The sequence below is a fragment of the Lepisma saccharinum genome, chromosome 1 (genome assembly GCF_977018435.1).
Source record: "Lepisma saccharinum chromosome 1, izLepSacc3.1, whole genome shotgun sequence".
NCBI lineage: Eukaryota > Metazoa > Arthropoda > Insecta > Zygentoma > Lepismatidae > Lepisma > Lepisma saccharinum.
In genome coordinates this window covers 185595532-185618306 of record NC_139229.1, presented here as the reverse complement: position 1 = coordinate 185618306, position 22775 = coordinate 185595532, and the positions used below count along the sequence as shown (strand labels likewise).

Here is a 22775-nt window from a genome sequence, read left to right as displayed (position 1 = left end):
CACTATTTGCATTTCAGCTTTTATGGCAGATCTTCCAAAGAACAATTCACTTTGCAATCGTTCTTTATGATTGAAGCATGCACCATGGACTTTTATGTTTATTTTTAACTTTCAAAAGGAATGAATACCTAACAAGGGTCCGCTTCACCCTAGAATCAATTGTATAATGGATCTAATTATTTCTGAAACGTTCAAATGTTTCGTTCCATTCTTTCCTAGAAAGTGCAAGAACTAGCTTCTAAAATTTGCAATTTATCATCATGTATTTGTCAGCAAAATGTAGTTAATGTCAGAGATATTAAAATAGAACATTTGGTTAATTTGTCGAAATATACATTGAGTTAATATTGAAGTCAGACGATCAGGCTATGCGTTAAAGAAATAGTCAAATGATGAGGATATCTAGCCAGGAGACAAATTGGTTCAGGATGAATGCTCGAAGTGGGGGGATACTATTTACCCATTTAAGAAAGATTCCATAAAGCATCCCCCTGTTAGGATAATTTGAATAAGCATCACCCCCACCTTCTGCATTATCTCCATGTTAATCCATATAAGCATCCCCCCCACATATCCCCAAACTCCAAGCTAAGAATTTCCACTTCGAACACGGTCCAGGATAATGCATCTCTGTGTATTTCTTGGAAAGTGGACTTGAAGAAGTGACATGCCAATGAGAGTACCTTTAGAAAGTCAGTATGCAACTCATCTCGGAGAATATGCAAATATGCAAAGGATGATATTTTGTAATCATGGAAGAAAGGTCAGAAAATGAGATTAGCAAGACGGGGGGGGGGGTCAGATTAATTATAAAGACAGATTCAGATCAGGAATCTTTGGAAGGCAAAGCTACGAGGTCTAGGTACGAAGTATTCGGTTTCACAGAGGCAAAATCCGATCAAAAGATAAATCTTGAAAAATATTTTTTAAGAAACAGAAAATTGCAGTAGATGAGACGAGAAACCTGTCATCAATTGATTTCAATGACGTTCTTATCACTAATGGAATAAATCAAAGTTTGTGATGAAGTTCGTCGCGCCTCGTATAATGTATCTCTTTCTTCACTAATTAAAATGTTAAAGAAAATACTAAACCTTTTACGAACAGTGCAATGGCATGCATAGCACAGGAATGGCTGATGAGTAGAATCGAAGGAGATATTTTGTCAAGATTTTAAAGTGCTATTTTAAGAACATCTGGAGATGAACGATCAATCGTGAATTGTTGTTTTCATATGACTATGAAGATGAATGGACTAGTCTTCTTGTAAGAACAATAGTCCAAAATATTAACAGGCAACTGCTGGTTACAGAACTGCATTTAGATGGCCCGATGCAATCATCAAAATAACTATAAGTAAGCTCTGCAGTGAAATTGATGAAGCTATTGATAATTAAATTATACATTTTCATTCATCGAGATCGTGTCTTCTCCAGGAATAGACACGGAACCACTTAATAACGGGAATTTTGTATTAAAGAAAGCAAGCGAGACAGGAGTGTTATTTGAATATGTGCCACATGTGATCTCACCTTGACCTGGTTAAAGAGTAGAGAAAAAATTTAGGCATACAAGACCTCCAAAAGTGAATTCGTAACCTTTTCTTTCCTACAAGCGACAACCACAATTTGCGTTCTCCACGATTCCCTTAAAGTGAAATTTTCGTTCGACTTTTCTGGAAGTTGCCGAAATCCAAATATATCCCAGAATATTAGGGGGCCTTTTTCAATATCTTCTCCTGTTGTTATCTGGCACTATTTCTAATGTTATTTTCAGAAACATAGAAATCGAGAAATATATGGATCACATTTAACATTTTCAGATTTCGAGCAGCCATATGTTCTGCCATTTTGAATTTTTGTGGGCCTCCAGGAAATTCACACAGAAATTGTTGTTGCCACTTGTAGCAAAGAAAAGCCTATGGCGTGACAACTTCGTCTTACGTTTTACTTTACTAAAGTAGACAGTTCTCACACATATATTTTCTGTGTTTTCGTCTTAAAAATGAATACGAAATAGCCTTCCTAGTAAACAACACTCTTATCTCTTTTCACACACTCTTTACGTCAGCAAATTACACAAATTAAAATAAAAGATAAAGACGTAGCATACAAAGAGTGAAATTAGTTGATATCTGATGTGTCCAGCCCTGACATATGGGTGGGAAACTTGATGCAACAGCCTCGTTCTCAATAGTCAAGAGTGTGATGTCATATCCTGTAAACATCGCATTTCGAGAATTGTTAGTCGTGAGAATTATGGGACTCAAGGATCGACTGGAAGAGAAAAAAAAAGGACCCAGATTCAGGTAAGATTATGATCCATCCTCGCTTGATTTTCCCACCTCACACTTGACATACACGTCCTTCATGTAAACAGGACTGAGAACAGTTCCCACAACTTCTAGCTACAAGATTCCGTAGATAAGAATAGCAAAGTACACAAATGTCTAAGAAAAACATCCGGTTTTATTTACTTATTTTTGGATGACGCACTAAGTCATGCTGGAACGTAAAGGAGCAGTTCATTTATAGTTCTGTTTTATATGAACGTCATTCTTTTAGGCAGCTGTTGTTTAAAAATAACTTTAGTTTTAGGCATACACTCTTTTTCAAAACAGTTCTCTCAGAATTCAAAGGAACTAATTTACATCCGTTGACTTTGGGTGTGTCAGATTTGTAGCTCATATCATAACAACTCCATATTTGACACCACCAGTCTCTAATACTAACGTAAGACAAAAAGCTAACGATATTAAATTATGCTAATCCTACAACATATGACAGTGGATCTAATTAGGTGTAGAAATGAAGGCGTATTGCTTAGCATCTGTTTTTTCCAAAATAAATTCATCAAGAAAAATAGGAAAATGGATGCTGATTTACATTGCACATCCAAGAACACAAAAAGCACCTAAGCTTGGATTGTGTAAACAAATGATTTTAGCTTTTTGTTAAGGGCGAGTCTCTTATACTGTTTCTGATGAAGTTTTTAGTCTATTCTTACATTTTTAATGAGTTGTGTGTGTCCTATGCAGGTCCCTTTACATCCTTGCACTTTTAGACCTTTCTCAATAGGCTCTTTATACCCCTTTTTAAACTTTAAGGTAAAGGTTTTGAAATAAGATGGATTTCCTCCTATACTTTGAAGGGTTCAAAATGACCATGTGTGCAAATACACCCAAAATTTGTAATTCAGTCATTCTAATTAAGGCATCAGCGATTAGCAAAAAATGTCAATGTAAAATTTAAATAACCAAGTCAAAATTAAGGTAATGACGCCCGTTTTTAATTTACTTCAAAGCTACTTTTCTGTAACATTTCGCAAGAGTTTACCTTCTCTGCAGATTACCAATTACTGCTTCCAGGTTCCATCGCGTACGTGAGCGCGTAAGGTAATTGTTGTGTGGAGCTCGTCAATTCAATTGTTTCCCTGAGAGCATTGTTTGAAGCTACGACGAAAGACAGCAATTTGGCATATTACGCCACTCTCCCACGTCGTGCATTCTTGGCTGGAAAACACTAGCTATGGCGTCCGTTCTCACGGATCGTGCTCATATTATGTCTTTCTTCATTCCTGACCTAATATTCTGTGTTTGCCAAGCATCCTGGGACTGGGACCAACTCTGAATCGATTATGGACAAAATGAACGCGGTCTTCTTGTATACAGCAATTTCCGATCTGTGCTGTCTTCCAAAAACATTTCGGAATTAGGCATGATAAATCGAGAATAAAACAGAAATGAAAGACCGAAATCACGATGTTCCAAATATGTGAAGCGCAGATAATGATGTAATGGAGATGTTATGTTAGGCTTGAGTTGTTTACTTATACCTGATCTACAAAGAAACGCCATAATTAGATAATTAGGTTTGGCTATAGCCTGCAGGAGTGTGTTCATTGGCTATCAAAATCAGCCAACCATACGGTCCATGTACGATAATTTCATGCCATACAGAAACGTACGGTGGTACACACTCTGAACCATACGCTTAGAGTATGGTCTTGGAGAGGATTTCAGATATATCGAAGTGAGAGCGATATGTTATTCTAATACTAAATTCCAATTTTGATTCTTCTATTTTGGACGAGAATCAGAAATTGAAGACTAAAATTGGTAAACGCTGTAAGTGGCACAATAATTCAAACACCGTTTTCCACGTTAAACTGTGAAATGTGCCATGCTTTATAATGTGGTAAACGTGAAATGTGGCTGGTAGCCCTCTAAGTAGTTCAAAGGGCGTGTAAAGAGGTCACTAGTGTGCACGTTCTGATGTGCGGAACGATGCGATTTCCCAACACTTTCGCTTTTGGCACTTACAACGTTTACCACCTTTAGTCCTCAATTCTTATCAACCTCAACAGAGAAGATCTTTGAACACAAATTTCTGGAGAAACTGAATACATACCTAAGACCCAACAACAACAACAACAAAAGGTGGACTTCCGCTTGCAACAAGCAAAGAAAACAAAGCGTTCAAACTACGTATATTGAACAATAGTCGCCAATTTAAAAGTTATTTCAGCCGACCTCGGTGACGGAGTGATTAACACAGAGAGCTACTACGCCAGGGGTCCCGGGTTCGAATCCCAGTCTGGGCATCGTACGGTGACCATAAGTCCCGTTTCAGAGGCGTGTTCCGGTCGTCCGGTTCATATTATTAAAAAGTCACTATTTGTCCTGTTTAATAGAAGTCTAGGAGTTATCTTGATAACCAAGTTTAAATTTGAGACACATTTCATGCTAAAAAAATATGTATTGTTTTGTATATGTTCCGTTATTTGTAGAGCAGCCAATAAGCATGCAGTTTCTTTACGGAATTGCAACAATAATTTAAATTCCCTGCGTCTTGACACTAACTAAAAAAATCTGGAGTTGTGTGCCTGATATGTGGGGTAAGGTTTTCGGGGAGATTTATATACTATTGATGAAGAAGAAAGATGCTCTCAAGAATATTGGTTCTTCTGCTAAATACTTTTGACAGTACTGAACTTCAGCGCAGGACTAACATCAAAGGTTGATCAGAAAGAACGAGAAACGCTATGTAAGTCATAGCGAGATTATAATAATTAATACCTTTTCACAATGGAAGATCATATTTCATTTATTGTTTATAATATATCATTTATGCCATCCATCCTTCAACAAGTAATAGCAATACTTATGAATAGGCCTAACCGATTTTTCAGGAAAGGAGGGGGGGCGGGGCAAACTGATCTTGGGATGTCCCGTTTTTGGGTCAAAATATTATTGTCACTCTAGGCATGGGTGTTCTTTGTGAGTGTCCTTTCATCCGTTTCATCATGTCGTCACTCATCCTCATCGTCGCGATTAGACCAAAGTGGAAGAAAAGCGACGTAAAATAATCAAATTCAACGAATCAATAATTCAGTTAATAAAAGTTATATCTTTTGTGGTAGTAATTGCAGGGTTGGATGGTATGCTTCACTACCGACAAGGAATTGTATATCTTGGGTTTCAAACTCTATAACAATACCTTAAATATGCCGTAAATAAATACACACAGGCATTGAAGGTATTGTTATTAATATGTGTGTACGTTTTTGTGTGTGTATGCATGTATGCACAATGAACATGCACGAACGGACAGACAAGGTACAAAGAGACAAAGGAAACAAAGTACGGCCCATTTGACATACATTTGACGCGTTGAAAGGTCAGCAACGCTGCCACGCTGCTACCATTTCGATCCTATGTCCGAATACAGATTCTGAATTTCATGGTCATCAATTAAATGTATCCAGTAGATACAATGCCAACAATGTTTTGTTATCTCTGTCTGCCTGTCTATCTTCCTGGCAAAGTCAACCTCCAATCCAACAGTGACGTTTTCACCTCTTGGCCATTATTCATCCAGGCATGGTTTATCAAGAGTTTATTGTTAGTTTTAGACGTCGTCTCCCAGATTGCTTACTTAATTCTGGACAGCATGCGGGGCGAACGCCATTACTCTTAGCTTTATTGACGACCTTTAGATTTGAATGTGTCGATTTCACCATCAAATGTCCAGGGGTCGAGTTCAGGTTTGCCCTGTTGCTGTAGCTAAAAACTGACAGTGGCATATAATGATACTAGGGTGCGCTATTGGAACGTTTGATTAGGGTTTGGGAATGTTAGGTTAAAATAAAAATAGCCATGCATCGTGTATTTGAATGAATGAGTGAATGGTTTGTTTTATTTTACTTCCCGTTTCTGCCGCTTTTGGCTAATTGCGAAGATGAGAATGATTGGTGACAAGATGAAATAGATGTAGGTAGGACAGCACACAAGACAAGCCCCATTAAGGATTATACTGGTCATGAGTCCAAACGCCAGAGTCTCGTTAGTGTTCAAAGTGCAGTAAAGGTTGTACTATGTGGAAGGGATGTTGATGTTTGGTATTTTCGAAAAGGAGACACCCCCTTACACCCCTCATCATGTATTCATTGCAGACAGGATGATACATGCATAAAGTCAACTACTCCGTGGCTGCGAAAGGTACTCAGTTTCGTAACCTTTTCTTAGCAACACTCATTCTCGGCAAATCTATCCACACTGGGCAAACCTAGGTATTTTTAAACATGGAGAGATGACTTTTCGTTTCCTGTCAATTCAATAAACCTTAATCTGGATGTAGTCTGCTATATTCTTATTGGTTACGTTCTATTCCATTTTGCAAGGAGTATCTTAGGCAATATGACCGTCCTGCGTGGGTTAAAACTAAAATGGAAAAAAAGTTAATAAAAGGAGTGAAAGTAAATTATTGAATAAATTAAATGGAGTTTTAAATTGTTTCATATTTTTTTGAATATTTTGCTTAGATTCAAACAGATTGTACACAGGAAATATGATTTTGGGCTAGCAACATCTAAATTATACGTTCAATATTCTATCGTGTATGTTACCCGCTCCAGAAGTAAAAATCTGTAAAAATTAGAGGGAATTCCTAAAAAAAAAAAAAAGGGAAATGTAATCAATCGACTGTGGACCTTGATTCTTCTTGAAAATTTCAGATAATTTCAACTGAGTTCATATTCTTCAAAGGGAGGCCACACCGTAGGAATGAATTCACTCGCTCTGGCAATCCATAATCACCTCATCCTTCCAAAATCAAACATCCTGGTTGCTTTCACTGATCGTTGACCCGACATTTGTGCCCATGGTTTGCGAAACGGCCAATTTTTGGCATTAAGCCTCCTCGATATCTGATCAGCATTTGCTCCCAGCTAGCGCATCCTCTTAGCTGGATGCTTGATTCCTTCTGCTCAATTCGACCCCCGGATTCTCCCTCCACGATTAATCTACCCCTTTCATCGTCACGACTCGCTCCGGTGGAAGGGAAAATGAGTTCCCATTTCCTGCCTTATATCCTTTCACTTCTGGGAAATCGGGCTTCAAGCAGACATGTTTGCACCGTTTTACTCGCGGGCTGACATCGGCGATGGTTTAAAGCGAAAGGAGGGAATCGACAACGGGCGGATTGGATTTCGACACGGACACAGGTCCAGATGATGACCGAGCGAAATCTTGATGACTGGGCGGTTTGATCGATCTGGAGCTCGGCAATCTGTTTATATCGCAACAGTAAGTCACGAAACACATTGTTGCTGACGTGTTCTTCATGTCATCGCGGCGACAATGGGAAGGAGGGCATTTTTTTTTTGTCTTGCACGTTCACCTTCAAGGACAAATTTTTATTTGAATCATTACTCTCAATTCAACATGATCTTGAAGCAAATTTTGGTCTAAAGGAGGCTTCTGACCTTTGTGAAATTACAGTGGCATTATGAAACTCTTTTCACTCATCTTTCTAGTCGTGAAATCGCAGTTGCAATTTGGACCGTGTAACGATGTCGTGATTCTAGCATGTAAATTGCGTGTTTATGTTCGTGACGTCCGAGTGATGTGTATCGCTTTTTGTTCTTCCCACATAGCTGAGGCAGCAGCTTACTCGTAACTTCGAACAATATGACAATATCTAATTGGTGGTACGTACGTAGCATGTTCTTGCAGTGCGCGAGTAATTTATTTTTCCTCGTATATCTATATTTTATAAGCAAATGATTGACTTGGACATCATATCGCTGTTTGGTAAAGCTCCAGGATATTGCGCTGTAGATATTACTGTTAGCGGCAGTATACGAATTAAACTTTTTACATTAGCGTACAACACCATCAACAAATGTGCAAGATATATATATTTACAATTACAAGTATATCCACTTTCCATTTTGAGAAGAGATAAATACCCGCTATTGTTATTGCTATTATTATCATTAACACTAACGATTAAAAACATGAAAATGTTGAAAACTAGCAATGACTTCCAGTTCTTCACAAAATTATTTTTCCTCCATGGTTCACTGTTCCATTGTTGGTCTCTACTGATATTTTTACGAATTGTTATAGTGTTTTGTACGACGTGTATCTCTTGTTGCACAGCAAGTTTTTATGCGATGTATTTAAATTGATATATTTTTTAGTTTCCTTTCCATGAACTACTCAGAACAGCTCTGTCTTTCTGTGCAATGATTTAATATGAAAATGATGAACTGAGATGCCTTGCAGTGGTCTTTAATTCCTTACGTCAAATTTATCAAATAGAAATTTATTAATATAACGAACACCAACAGATACTTAGAATATTGAGAATTTCTGAATCTGAACCGTCAATTTTATAATGCTTAAATATTATGTTGTCAATGATGGCGCTCTTGAACAAGTTTATCTTTTGGGAAATATTTGTTAGGAATAGTGAGTATTTCCTATTGGGGTAAATTAATTGCTGGCAGGGATGAAAAAGACAGTATACTTGTATCTATTGGGGAGGAATAACAGCCCCTCCCCCACCCGTCCCCAAGTTAATTTGCACCTTACTTTCATTTTATGTTACTTGAATTACTTGAGAATTTGTCAATAATATTCTCAATTGCAGACACGATTCGAAGCTGTTAATATGACAGTTCATATGGTGATGGTCCGCTTCTTAAAATGTTTACTCAATGTTGAAGACCGGTTCGTTAGCGTTTCGTCCGAAAGCGAAATTCTTAGAAAAATGGTACAGTTCGTCCGCGACGGTTTAATGAGTTGCGTTTCGTCCGAGCCTGGCTGATGATGTCACACCTTGACTAACCGGTGGCACCGGTTGTTGATATTATTTGGATCAATGTTTTTAAGGAGAACACATCTATTCGTAAGATGGAGTTTACAACAGCGAATAGGGGTCAACCGAGTTTGATATGTAATGGGTATCGGTACACAAAGAAGATGGCAGGAGCTATTGAAGCAATCAAACATGTATTTCCAAGAGCTAAAGTACAAGGTTGTTTTTACCATTTTTCACAAAGTCTGTTGAGGAAGGTACAGAACATTGGGCTTATAAGTATGTAATCAGCAAGTTCTGAACTCCATCAGGATGTGTGCTGCCTTAGCATTCTTAAAGCCAACGGAAGTGAAGGAAGGATGGATTCATTACCACAGTCAGGCAGAAGAAAATGAAAAAAATGACTGAATTTTTCGACTACTTTGTGGACCAGTGGTTGGAAAATCCACAGGTTTCAATTGACATGTGGAACGGCCACCAAAGGAGACACGGGACAAATAACGCGATTGAAGGGTGGAACCATCGATTGAACTCAGTCGTGCGTAAACCACACCCCCGAGTGAAAGATTTGATTATGTATTTGAAGAAAGAAGCAGAATATTCAGATACTATGATTGTAGGAATGGAGCTGAATTTAGAAGGGGTGAAAAGGAAGAAGAAATATGTCTCGATGGACAACATAATTTTAAGAGCCACTGAAGCAGTCAGGAGACGTAGCCAAATATTTAAGAAACGTCTCTTTCTTTATCCAAATGGGTTAAAATACCTTGAGATTATAGTTTATTATTAAGATGTTATATGTATTTATATCAACAAACTGACAAAGCGACGGCTGCTAAAATTGAAGTAAATAATTATATCAAGCATTTTGTGTAACACATTATAAATGATAAACCGCAAGCTGCAATTTAATTTTGGGACTTGGCCTTAAATTTTTGTTACATTTAAGGCAGAGTGCGGTAATATCATGGAGCTGTTAAGCATTTTAAACATTCTAAAAATAACTTAAAATATACATGTATTATCCGTGCGGGTCCATGGCGTCCGTGGGTCACTTATGACCCTCTGTCGTACATGCCGAGTGGGAGGCTATAGGGCAGTCCCACATCTATTTTCATAGTGGTGCCAATTAAAGAGGGCACACAGTCCTGACTGACGCTAACAATGAACCTTATCGCCCTGTAAACCTAAGCAATGAACAATAGGTAGCCCTCGGACGAAACGCTACTTGGACAAAACACTACTTAACTAGCTCAACATTTACATGTTTGGAAGAGAAGAAGAATATAGGATTTAATTGATGATTTCTGATTGAATCAAGAAGACTTTTTTAAACTTCATGGTGTGCTTTATTTTAAACAAATATTATTGATTAATTAATAGATGTATCAATTTATTAATAGAGTAAACATGAGGAAATATGAGTCTAACTTTACATAATTGTCGTACAATGCTAATGAATTATTACTAATTACTGAATTCGACACGATTACATGTAGCTATTGCAAGTATGTGAGTTCGAATTTCCCCTGTGGGGAAACCAGTACAACGCATTTTTGGCAGCCGATACATTATTTCGTCCCTCTTTTGAAACATTATAGTCACCTATAGGCGCTAATAACCGAAATAAGCACTAATAGTCGATACAGGCAATTATAGGCACTATATAATGATTTATTTACCTGAAGCCTACTTCTGTACTGAAAACATATATGTATATCTAACGACATGAACAAAATAGGCATTTGGGACAATATGTAGATTCTAATCATCATGCATCCTCATCGTCACGATTAACGTAAAGAAGTAGACGAGCAGCCTTAAATAGCCAAATATATATTATTATTATCAAGTAGAGAATAACAATAATTACTTTATCTGTTGGAATAATATTCAGCCTCACCCACAGATATAATTTTCAAATATCATCAATTAAGGGGTCCCGGGTTCGATACCCGGTGGAGGCACATAGTGGTTCGGATTCCTTTTAAACTGTAGGTTTAGTCCCGATTAGCCTTACTGTGCACAAAGTGGACTTAAAACACCAACTCATAACACATAACTCAAATATCATCCCTGCAGGAGGAAGAGTACTGTAGATATCGAAAAATGAAGAGTCTGAAAGCCCCACAGTCGCTAATAGTAAAAGAACCAATAGAAATAACATAATTGCTCCTTCCCTCCCCTCCTAAAAGTAATCACCTCGTTTCCTAGTCAACGATGTGCACTGATTGAATACTTACCTTCCCATGTATAGGGGACCAGACGTTCAACGCCTGGCAACGCTGACGGGGAGAATTAAATCAGTTACTTAGCAACAGTGAGCGTTTCGTCCACTTTCCCATTTGATTGGGTTTCTTTGGACGGCTACCTCCTAAATAGCTTTCGTTAGGTCGTTCTTTGTCCAGGCGGGCTTCCGAAACTGGCCCTTTCCTTCTTCTGCAGGTGGCGATAGGTTGCTGACCTGAACTAGGATTTTCGTTGTCTCGCTCCAGAGAGGAGGAAATTCGACAGTGGCGCCAACCGAAGGATTATAGCGCTGGAACTAGAGCACAAATATTGGAAGCAAGTTCATAAATTGAACAGGGGCACCCGTAGAAACAGGGGGAAGAGTTAAAAATTATGAAATCAAATTATCCATCATGAGTCTTGGGTTTAAATCATGGATATATTCATTTCATTTTTTATAATTATTTTCTAAAACAATAAATTAATTTTAAAAAGCAATTCAGATAAGCAATATTCAAATAAGTATTCAGAAAACAACCTATTTTTTTGGATGTCCAGAAGCCTTTTAAAGATAATGCAAAAGAAGGCAAAATAGCTTGAAGTTCATCACGAAAATGATGGGAGAAATAGGGAGGATAGAGATGCTAATAAAATAAGAAACCATGTAAGAGAAAAAAGAGAGAATAGAAATAGATATAAGCGAATCAGATACAAAAATGAGAAAAGGGAATCAAAAAGGATAAATGAAAGGATGAAAGAAATACATGGATGGAAAATGATTAGAGGAAATTAAGTAAATACAATCAAATAGATGAAATTGGTACGTATGGTTTGTCTGTGAACCACTTAGAAACTTCGGAAGAGATCTAACCTGCTCAAATTTGGTGACCACATTGTGCTCAATTGTTGCCTGTGCCATCATAGGAGGATATTTTTGGCCACCGTTTAGCACGGATTTGAATCTATTCGACTCTTTTGTTTGTGGGATTTTAACTTTTACATTGGGTTCGGTGATGATGCGGTGGTAGAAGTCGCCATTGGAAGTTTGCTATTAAAATCCACTTATCGCCGTAGAGTTAGGCAACACACATAACGTCTTGCAGGAAAGGAAGTATTTCAGGATTTAGATTATTATAGCCGCCGATTGTACACAAGTGGTGCAAATCTTCTGCCTCTTTAGAATAATCACGACAGTGACGGAAAATGGTGATTAGGTAAAGTTAATGAAGCACATGCTCAGGGCAGTTCTCGAACCTGGAACCTTAGGTGACGAGACCATGATTCTACGTTCACAATGTAAAAACGTGAAGCTAAAACAATTTAACATAATATATATAAGTTCACATTTCATTGTGGTGAACTAGCTACAGAAATTATTTATAATATGTATTTCGTATCCCACATTTCCTGATGCTGAAGTTGATCGCTTTTGGTGTCTCGCTGAACCAGTTTCAAGACGCTTATTGACTGAACCGAACTTGACGCTTTATCATAATACAGAAGCTTCGTCACACAATTAGTAAAGTATGGATACAATTATAATTGAATACAATAGACAGTAGAACCGTCTATGTGACCACCGTGAGAGGCACTACTATGCTGCTGGCAACACTGCAGCCAGACCACTGTGTTCGGAAGGAAAGTAGGAAGAAGGAACTGAATTGACTCAGAGTGGGGACAAGGAGCTCTACTAGCGTAGCACGGTATAGCTTCAACAAAGGCCTGGGGTCGACTGGCGTTCGCTTGTCGCAAAGGAGACTCGGATTCGATTCTCAGTGTGGATATTCTCAGATGAGAAGTTTCCTGTCTAACTGAATGCACGTCTCTGGGGTTCACCCAGGCATGCACCAGTGGGTGCCATGGAGTTATAAAGACAGTCGGAGCATATTATGCCCGAGATCAAGAATGAATGAGACCTGCTACCACAGCGTGCCTTCCTGGTACGATGTAATGCACAGGGTATAACTTGGGCTTTTTACTATAGTGACCGAAGCGACATTTACCACAAACTGCACACACGCGCCTGAATAGACTATTTCGCCTCCACTCTGTAAAAAAACATTCACTGCGCATGTGCGTCCGAGGCGGCACGATACGCGCTATAGAAACACAAACAGTTTGAGCAGTGGCGGCGATTAGGTTCTAAAAGGGGGGCTAGGACAGTTTAGTTTAAATAAGGTTTAGCTTAGTGCGAGGGCAAAAGTGTCAAAAGTGTCCCACGCTCGCCGCCACTGAGTTGGAGTGACACCCAACCAACAAGCGACATGTGCAGTATGCCACGTGGCACCAGTGTGAAATGTTGTATTTTATTTTTAAAGTTCAGATGTCAGGCGACATGTCAGTTGTCGCTTTCCACTCCGGTGTAAAATCTGCCTGTGTGTATATTAAGTAATGATAGTGTTGTGATGCAAATAATTCAACGTGCTACTGCTGGACCGCAATTATTTTTTAAGCTAGTTTTAAAAGCGGTCAATTTCAAGTTTTAAGTAGTGCCTTTCTTCGTATCAAGGTTGGCAACACTGAATTTCTCGGCAGAAAAACAGGGTGAAGAAGGAAAAGATGCCAAGCGCTGCCTGGTTTGTTTCGCTGGAAATAACAGAAGAGAAACAGAATAGACCCTGATTGAAATCGGATTAGATAAGGACCCCGGAAAATCTTTGTTCAGGGCAGAAAATAAAACAAAGAAAGGTAGACTTCTGTGCTGTTTACAAGAGTAAAGATTCTGGAAAAAAAATATTTGCAAAAGCCAATTTAACGACTCAAGAACCAGGTTTACGCTAAGAAGCTTTCAGTCTCGACAGTGAGTACAGACTTATCAGAAAATACCTTACCTTCCCCTCCCCCCCATCCCCACCCTCAAGTGCCTGCAAATGAACCTTCATATTATCTATTCTTTATTACGGCATTTTTTCTGCAGCTTTGCTACTAATTACCACATCCACAAGCATATCGTGCTCTTCTTACATTCAGAAGGATAGGGTAAATGCACAGTTTGGAGTAAATTACTCTTGTTAAGGACTTACTGAAAAACACACTGAAAACTTACAAAACTATCCGACGCCAGGGGTCCCGGGTTAGAATCCCGGCCTGGGCATGGGTGTTTGTGAGTGTCCATTCATCAATTTCATCATATCATCCCTCATCCCCATCTTCGCAATTAGCCAAAAGTGGCAGAAAAGCGAAGCAAAATAAACTAAATCAAATCAAACCTATCCTGAAAGACAACTTTGCATCGTTTATTGCCTCTGGATTGTTTGTCGTTCAACTGTACAAGTGTAACGTAAACAGTGGAATCCGCAGCATGGATAGATTCTACAGGGGAATAAAACGGAAACCTCTGCCAATGAACAGGTGGGAAGAGAAATATATTTAGATAGCTCCTGGGTGACAAAGTATAATCTACAAATAACAAATATGGCAATTGTGAGGAAGGAGAGGCCTCCAGCGTTTACAATGTACACAAAAAGTTGGGTGGAAGAAATAATTGCAAAAGTAAAATACCTTATAATCAGAACATCGGAATTGCCCATGAGATGTTATAAATACCAGGCAAAGGAACAATTTTTCACTTTTCTTGGATATATTCTGCTGTAAAAATCCTCATTTATCCATTTCGTTATCTGTCTCTCTAGGTTAATCATGACGATGATGATGAATGGTGGCAGGTTCGAACCTGGAACCCCTGGCGATATGAACAAGCTGTTACAGAGGCCACTTGCCGGTTCCATCTGCTCTCGCCAGGCAACAATCGTGTAACATTTAAAGATATGCAGAGATGAGGAGAAAGCGAGTGGACGAAGCGAAGCAGTACGCGTTGCTGTAAATGGCTGGAAGCTGCATCAGCGTTTTCCCCTCCATGCACTTACTTCCCATCTCACGAGTTCATTGGTTGAGTCATCTCGAGTCACTACTTGCGCAAAGGACTTGTCCTCGTTCGCTTTCTCCACAGACTCCTGGGACAAAGTATACAAGCATCAGGTAGATTGCTCATTAATTTGCATGTCAAACTTGGAAAGAATGATGATATCTTATTTTACTCGTACTAACACCAAAAGTAAACCTTTAATATCAGAAACAATATTAGGATGTTCTATTTCATGCTGATTTTGAAATCTATAGATTATTTATGGTCACTCTGTATAATACTAATACTTAGCATTCTCGTTGGTTTTCCCAGTGTGGCTGGCTGCGACGCAAAACCCAGCCCCCGTCTATGTAAATCCCGCAGCACAGAAGGCAGCTATCCAATCTTCCATAACAGCAAACGCAGGCTCTCTACTAACTCAGACAGTCTATGGCTTCTTGGATTTCACCACAACCATTGGGAACACCGTTATGGTGTTTTCCCCACAAAGCGCTCCTCCTTCAGGTAAGTCCCATAGATTATCTTCAAGGTAGTTTATAGTGAGTACAAAAACGCGATTATTTTTACTTGATTGGCGCAGTGGTAGCGTCGCTGCTTTGTGATCAAGGGGTCCCGGGTTCGATACCACTAGTGGTTCGGATCCCACTTGAAACTGTAGGTCCAGTCCCGATTAGCCTTACTGTGCATAAAGTGGACTTAAAATACCAACTGAACATTTTTAATTTATTATATTTGTTCGCTGTTGTCAAAGTTGAAGTCCACTTGATGCTCAGATAGGCTAATCGGGACTGGAAGTACAATTTAGAGTGGGATTCGAGCCACTGTACATGTGCCTACATTGGGAATCTAACTCAAGACCCCTTGATTACAATTTGATAGCGTTACCACTACACCGTTAGGGAGGCTCTAATTGCATGCTGTTGCCAACCGAATATGATAAATACTAATTTCAGTTGTTTTTTTTTGTGATTCATCTTATTATTACTAAACAAGATAGCAATCATTATTAACATGAATTGTTAAATTCAAAATAATTAAGGGCGAACATATTACTTATTATTTTGTGTTCATAAATTACAAAAAAAAAGTTTATAATATAATATAAATAACTTTTATATAGTCTCAAGTTCTTTTTTTAGGCGAGTGAAATGGTGAATGTGTTTGTGTATCTTAGATTTCAGTTTCATTAATGTTATTAATCAAATTTGAACATCGTACAGTTTTCAATATATAATATTATAAACACAAACATTATTTAACATTAGTTTATTAAGTCTGTGAATAAATTAGTGTAATCAAATTATTTTCAACACTACAGATTGCTGTAAACAAAGTAGAGAACGTCACAAAAGTTTTAGTAGAGCGTGCTAATACAAAGGCAGCATGATTAATTTATATACTATTGAAGTTAATATACAGCATTATATACCACCTTAAGAGATCAAGTTCCAGAAGATTAACCTTGGTATAAGTCTGCATCCGCTTTAGATACAATATGTAACAGAATATTCACATAATCATACCATACGCTACGATTTCAACGAAGAGAAAGTTCTGCGTACTTGATACACTGTTTTTTAAGTAACCAACGTCATAATGTTTCCAATACATGGATGTGTTAATATTTTGTTCATATCTTTCATAGCTCTCACAAATAAAAACCAAAGTAGTGTCTGTCATGCACCGGAAAGTATTATTTTAAGTATGTTGCGAATTTAGGATTACTAGTCCAAAAACCTAGGTTTGAATTAATATAATTAAGAGACAATATCAAGACGCGAGGAACTTTATAACTAATAAAACAAATTAGTATCGCATGAAGATATCACAAAATTTGCCAAGTCAAAATATACTTACAGTGTTTCTCATCATGTAGAGTTTCATCTAAGTAACTTTGTGTTCTTCCAGGTCAAGAAAAGAAGCAATCAGCGCCAGAAAATGAAGTAATCCAGACCAAACCAGCGGCGTCTTCTGCACCAGATATTCAGCCAAGCAGGACGTCAGACAAACCTGCGGAGGAAACCTCTGAAAAGCAAATTCCAGAGAAGCCGCCGTCTCCAATTATCGAAAGCAGTTCTGAAACAAAAGTACTAAGTCAAGCCCCTATATACAGTAGCGTGGAAGTCAAAGTAAATAATCCCAAACCAGAAGTTTACAGTGTCGTAGAGGTAAAAGCGGAACCTCAAAAGAAGCACTCAGATGTTTCGCTCAGTAAGAAGGGAAAAGAAGACACGCTCAAGAAGAGTTCAGAAAGTTCGAGTGTTACTGGAGAGCCCGAAACCGAATCGAATAAACCTGTGATTCTGTCCAGCATTATCGAAGTGCATTCCGCCCCTACTGAAGCACCTGCCATTTCAGGAAATGGTATCGGCAAGGAGTTCTACGACTTTCTGTCCAAAGAACCAGGTGAAGTAGTCGACGAATCGTTCAAGGTCATCGATTTGAAACCCAGCACTAAAGTGAACGTTCGGGTAAAGACGCGCGAGTCTGTTGAGATACGGACGCGCGTGAACGTCGTTACTCAAACCGACATCAAGACCCGCGTCTCCACGTCCCATCATCACCCGTCAAACGATGACAACTTCCCAACGGGTCTCGTGACTAGGTTGGGAGGCACGATCGTGAAGGATGGCCTTACGACGGTACACGAGACTCGAGTGATTGGAACCTTCATCTCCGGAAAGTACGCGCAGATCCTGCAGAGCACCTCCCACATCTACCATGCGAATAGTAAACCGCGACCAACACCCACGTTGAAGATACTGAAAACGGCAGCACCTCTTGTCGGTCGCAAGCATAAACCGTCTCCTCATCTGGATCCAACTCCTGCGGGCTCTCTACTGGACGAAACGGTCGCTCTTCCATTAGAAGTTCTCTTCAGCTCTGTTCAGGAACTTGGACCTTCGGCTACTTCAAAATTCACCTTCTCTTCCTTACATGACGGTCGCCGCGACGATGGTCTATCCTCGACAGGTTTTCGTCTTCGCCCGACTCCCTCGCGAAGGTCAGGTACTCGAACTGACTTCTTGTCACGCTTGAACCGAAGCCGCCTTCCTTCTTCTCGGGATGAAGAAAAAGAGGAGCCAGAAGAGTCGCCGAAGAAACCAACAACGACAAGATCGAGATCTCCGCAAACATTGAGACCTTCCTTCCGCTTTTCTGGATCACGATATTCCAGAACTTCTTCGCCATCCTCAAGTACACGAGAGCTAAGCACCGTGTCTGTTTTCAACGAGAATCAGAGCAAGGCGCCAGGAAGACGCTACCAATCGTACCGCAGCCGTACAAGCTTTCGTCCAAACAACACCCCGGGCACGGAATCGTCTTACACGCGTCGTGGATACAAACCCCGACAAACAAGTACAGAACAGGCCGCATCGCATGGGACAACGAGCCTTTATAAGTTCAAGCTGTCAAGGCCGACTGGAAGATGGCAATACAAAACAAGCCCGAAACCCCGCGTGAATATCCGCAGGCAGTACGAGGATACCTTAGAGGATCCTGAAGATGTGGAACCAAATGCCTCGGCCAGCACGCCTCAAGTATCTACCCAAGTTAACTTGGTACAATCAGACCAGGACCTTGAGGAGACTACTTCTGTAGAATTGCCCGACGATGATGAAGCACAAGATCTTCAACCTGCACAAGCAGAAACGATCGGTATCGATATCTCAACTCCTGCAGACTTACAAGATATTTATTACGAAATTGCTACAATCAAGTCTCCATATACATTCCAAGTTGGCACAGTTAAGAACACAAGATTTATAACGTTGACGTCAACAATAGAGAAGACCTTCCAAGCCATCCAACCAACGCCTACTGAAGATCAAACCTCCACGCAACCGCTGCCTGAAAATATCCTTGCAACTTCAGCTCCTTACGACAACGACAATATCTTGCACCCGTCGTCCAGCATCGCGACGCTTCCCCCAATAGGCTTAGCAGGGGATGCCGAGACCCCTCCTTTGGAGACATTTACTGAGACTTTCAATACCACCCAGTTGATGTTGAAGACCCACATACTTCCTGTGTTCAAAGGAACCGATACAATTCACTACACATTAGTACAATCGTACCACATAACGCGTCTGGTGACGGCCATCAAAACTTTGCCTCCGATGGAAGTATATCACTTCATTCCAAGTCGAACTCTTAAAGAGTTCAACACGCGGCTGGAAGAAGCAGGATCTGAGAACAGGGAGCATCTGCTCGATTCCGAGTTGGAGTTCGGCGAGAATGACAACGAGAGCGAAGATTTGCCACCGAATGCCCAAGTCGCGTTCCCACGCGATCTAGATCTAGCTAATGTGGGCTCTGACTTTGATGTTTCCGATGTAGATAAGCGACTAGGTCCACAAGTACTTCTCAAATCCCCACCTACAACCACCACAACCCCAAAACCTCCACCATCACCTCCTCCTGCTGAACCAACTCCACAACTCTCACCAGAGCAACTTCAACAGTTCGCTCTGCTTAAGTATCTCAATCCCTTAGCGCCTCTTCCTGTACCTAGCGTAATTACAACCTCCAAACCAATTGTAACAACAGAAACAATATTCGAATCTCATATTATCCCAATCTGGAATGGGCTTACGACTTCTTACAGTACAATATCGCGGCCAGTATCAACTGTCAGCAAAACCGAGTATGAATATGGAACCACGCAAGTCGCAGGACCGGCAAATCCGTTCCAGAGTTTTACGTTGACGAGCACCCCAATCGTCACGGAGACAGTGATCACAAGCACGCAAAGCAAAATCCTCAAACTCACATTTGGTGCTAAAACTGCATACACGACTCTCTACTCAACCACCGTTGTACCCACCGTCCTCACAACATACGTGACGACATCAGTACCTGTTCAGCCAACAGCTGCTATTCCAGGATTTTTCCCTGGAGCTTTCCCAGCATTCCCCTTCCTAGGGTGAAATTAGGAACTTGTATATTCCCAGTGTCTCTCACTAAAGAGAAAGAAGTTGTACAGTATTGCTTTAACCAAAATGGCGAAGAAATTTCGTGACGACAACCGAGTCTCGCAGAACGTGTGACAATCGAAGAACACATGCTTTACAAGTAAAGACTTTGAACGCAGAGGACATATGTACATATTGCTTTGTCATCGGGAAGGGGATGTACGAAATCTAAGGCCTTTGGATATGGATTTATGTTTGTGTCGTTACACAAGCGTTACACGCTGTCTTTCAGGGTTCATCATAGTTAACATTATTGACGTAATTCTTACACCTAGCAAATGTGGTAAGATTACTATTGCTGTAGTTTTGTTGGGTATTGTCTAAGTGTGTTAAGCAGACGTGTATGCATAAGTATTTGAGATTGCATACATGCGTTATTAGGTTTCTGAGTGTTAGGTATATAGAACTTTGCTAAGCCAAAAATCCTTAATTCCAAATGACTAGAGAAAATGAACAAGACGCATTTTGCCTTTTACATGAAATTTAGAAAGATACAAACCCATGTCAGGTTTAAGGTTCCTAAATTTTATTTGAATGTCCACTCAAATGTGATGGATATAATTTCTCTGTAATGATCTAAAGTGGAGTTAAGGATTTTTTGGCTCAGCATGACCGCATAGTTGTTGATGCAATATCTAGCTATGCGTAGTCAAGTCCAATGACTTTTCATCACATGTAATGTAAGTCACTCAAGAAAGATATCGTTGTACCGTATCGTATTTCCTTCGATAGTTATTTGTCTTTTGTCTTACACCGGTTCAACACAATAGAATAATCTATCCCAGTTCTTCTATTATTGTAATACATCAGCCTTTCGTCACATCTTAGCCTAATTCTGATTGGAACAGATGATGAACAAAATCAGAAAACATTTCTCAATTAAGAAATGTCAAAATGACAGCAACATAAAAATTATGTTTCATAATTCTTTTACAGAACCTGTTACTTCTTGATTTCTCAATGGTTGCTCATATTGTACAGTGAGACTATTACTGTTTGGTTATTCTCAACGAACTTCCCATGTGGAACTCTCGTCGAATTTTAACAATGCCTCTTCTTATCACCAAACTTGTCACTTTTGACTTCTACTAAATTGCTTTTTGAGCGTACCAACTCAAATGTTGCATGTATTCAACATGCTACTTATGAGTTGTAGTATGCGGAACTTATAAATTTTAGCTTCATAATATCTCGATTATTACACCTTCGTACTTAAATTTAGTTATCATAGAGCAAGAAAATTAAAAGAAAAAAACATTGTTGATAAACGAAAAATTTAAGAAAATGTTTCTACTTGATAATACACATAGGTCTACTAGTTTGAGTTTTCCCCATATAGATATGTACGAACGTGTCTTGTACTGTTGTTTTACTTATGTTCCAGTCAGTGAAATTCCTAGCCATGGAGATTCTTTATAGAGAGTTTGGGGATAGGAGAGGGTATGCTTGCATGGATCAACATGGAGATAATGCACAGGGTGGGGATGATGTTTATGCAAATTATGGTAGCTGGGGGAGATGCTTCATGAAAATTTACTTAACTGGGGCATCTCAACTCCCTGTCTTTCCTCCATTTGGAGCACTGGTGGCAATGTAAATTGTTATAACTTGCACAATTCAAAATCTGTTATTTGAATGGATTCTTTTGTACACTTCATGGTCCAGTATTCTAGATTCTGCACTAGTTTTATTACGACACACTAGCAAAATTAATATAACATCTCCATGTTGAATTTTTGTAAAGTGTGGTTGTTATGTTTATTTGTTAATATTATAGATTCTTCTTCTAATTTACGGTTGTTACAAACATTTTAAACACGTTTCTTGATGTTTGAATACGTAAACTAGAATAAGAATTGTTAGCCATAGCAAATACGGATATAAGAATTTTTCTTTTATACTCACACACACGCATATATTGTTTTCAAGCAAAGTGTATTGCCATTAACTTTAAATACACTGCTATTATAACTGCTTTATAACAGCTAACAAGGTTATACTTCACATACATATATATGAGGTATAATTGTGTTAGAGCAGTTAAAATTATGGTGTAATGAAAAAGTATTCTCATCCCATTAGAACCTCCTGAATATGTCCTTTTATACGAACATAAAAAAATAATCAGTGAGATACAGCACTAGCTCCCCGTCAGATTAATGCTTTATTTAAAGTACTCATTGCAACTTTTCAGAATTATGGACAATACCCAACAAATCTTTGTTATAAAAACTCTATGCCACCCGATGATTGTTCAACAGTTCATTCTTAGGAACTGCACAAAGGTAGTGGTAAAAAATGTCATATTATTATAAGGAAAATATTTCTCAACAGTTTGTGCAATAAGCAAACGAATTATGTTTTTCTTATTAAAAAGAGAAAAAATTATGAAATTCGCATTAGAATGTAAGTCAATCATAATATGGACGTGACCAGATTTGAATATGTAGGATTAGTGTCATCTGTACAAAGGAAAAATATGTCTTTCAACTTCCTTTATAAATTAAAGTGTGAATGTTTCCTTGTAAAGAAATTCAATAACTGTCTTTCTTAACATGCAAAACTTGTAATATATGAAAATATACAGTTCAAAGGAGACAA

General features: G+C 39.0%; 1 protein-coding gene across 3 annotated transcripts in view; it reads left to right on the top strand.

The window, feature by feature from the left end:
• Positions 1-22775, top strand: part of LOC146005197 (uncharacterized) — a 173654-nt gene extending 150879 nt beyond the window's left edge. For all 3 annotated transcript variants that reach the window (XM_083144249.1, XM_083144258.1, XM_083144267.1), the window contains exons 4-5: positions 15511-15702; positions 17107-22775. In XM_083144249.1, the coding sequence (XP_083000375.1) occupies positions 15511-15702; positions 17107-20129 (3215 nt within the window). In that variant the 3' untranslated portion in view covers positions 20130-22775. The remainder of the gene's footprint in view (positions 1-15510; positions 15703-17106) is intronic.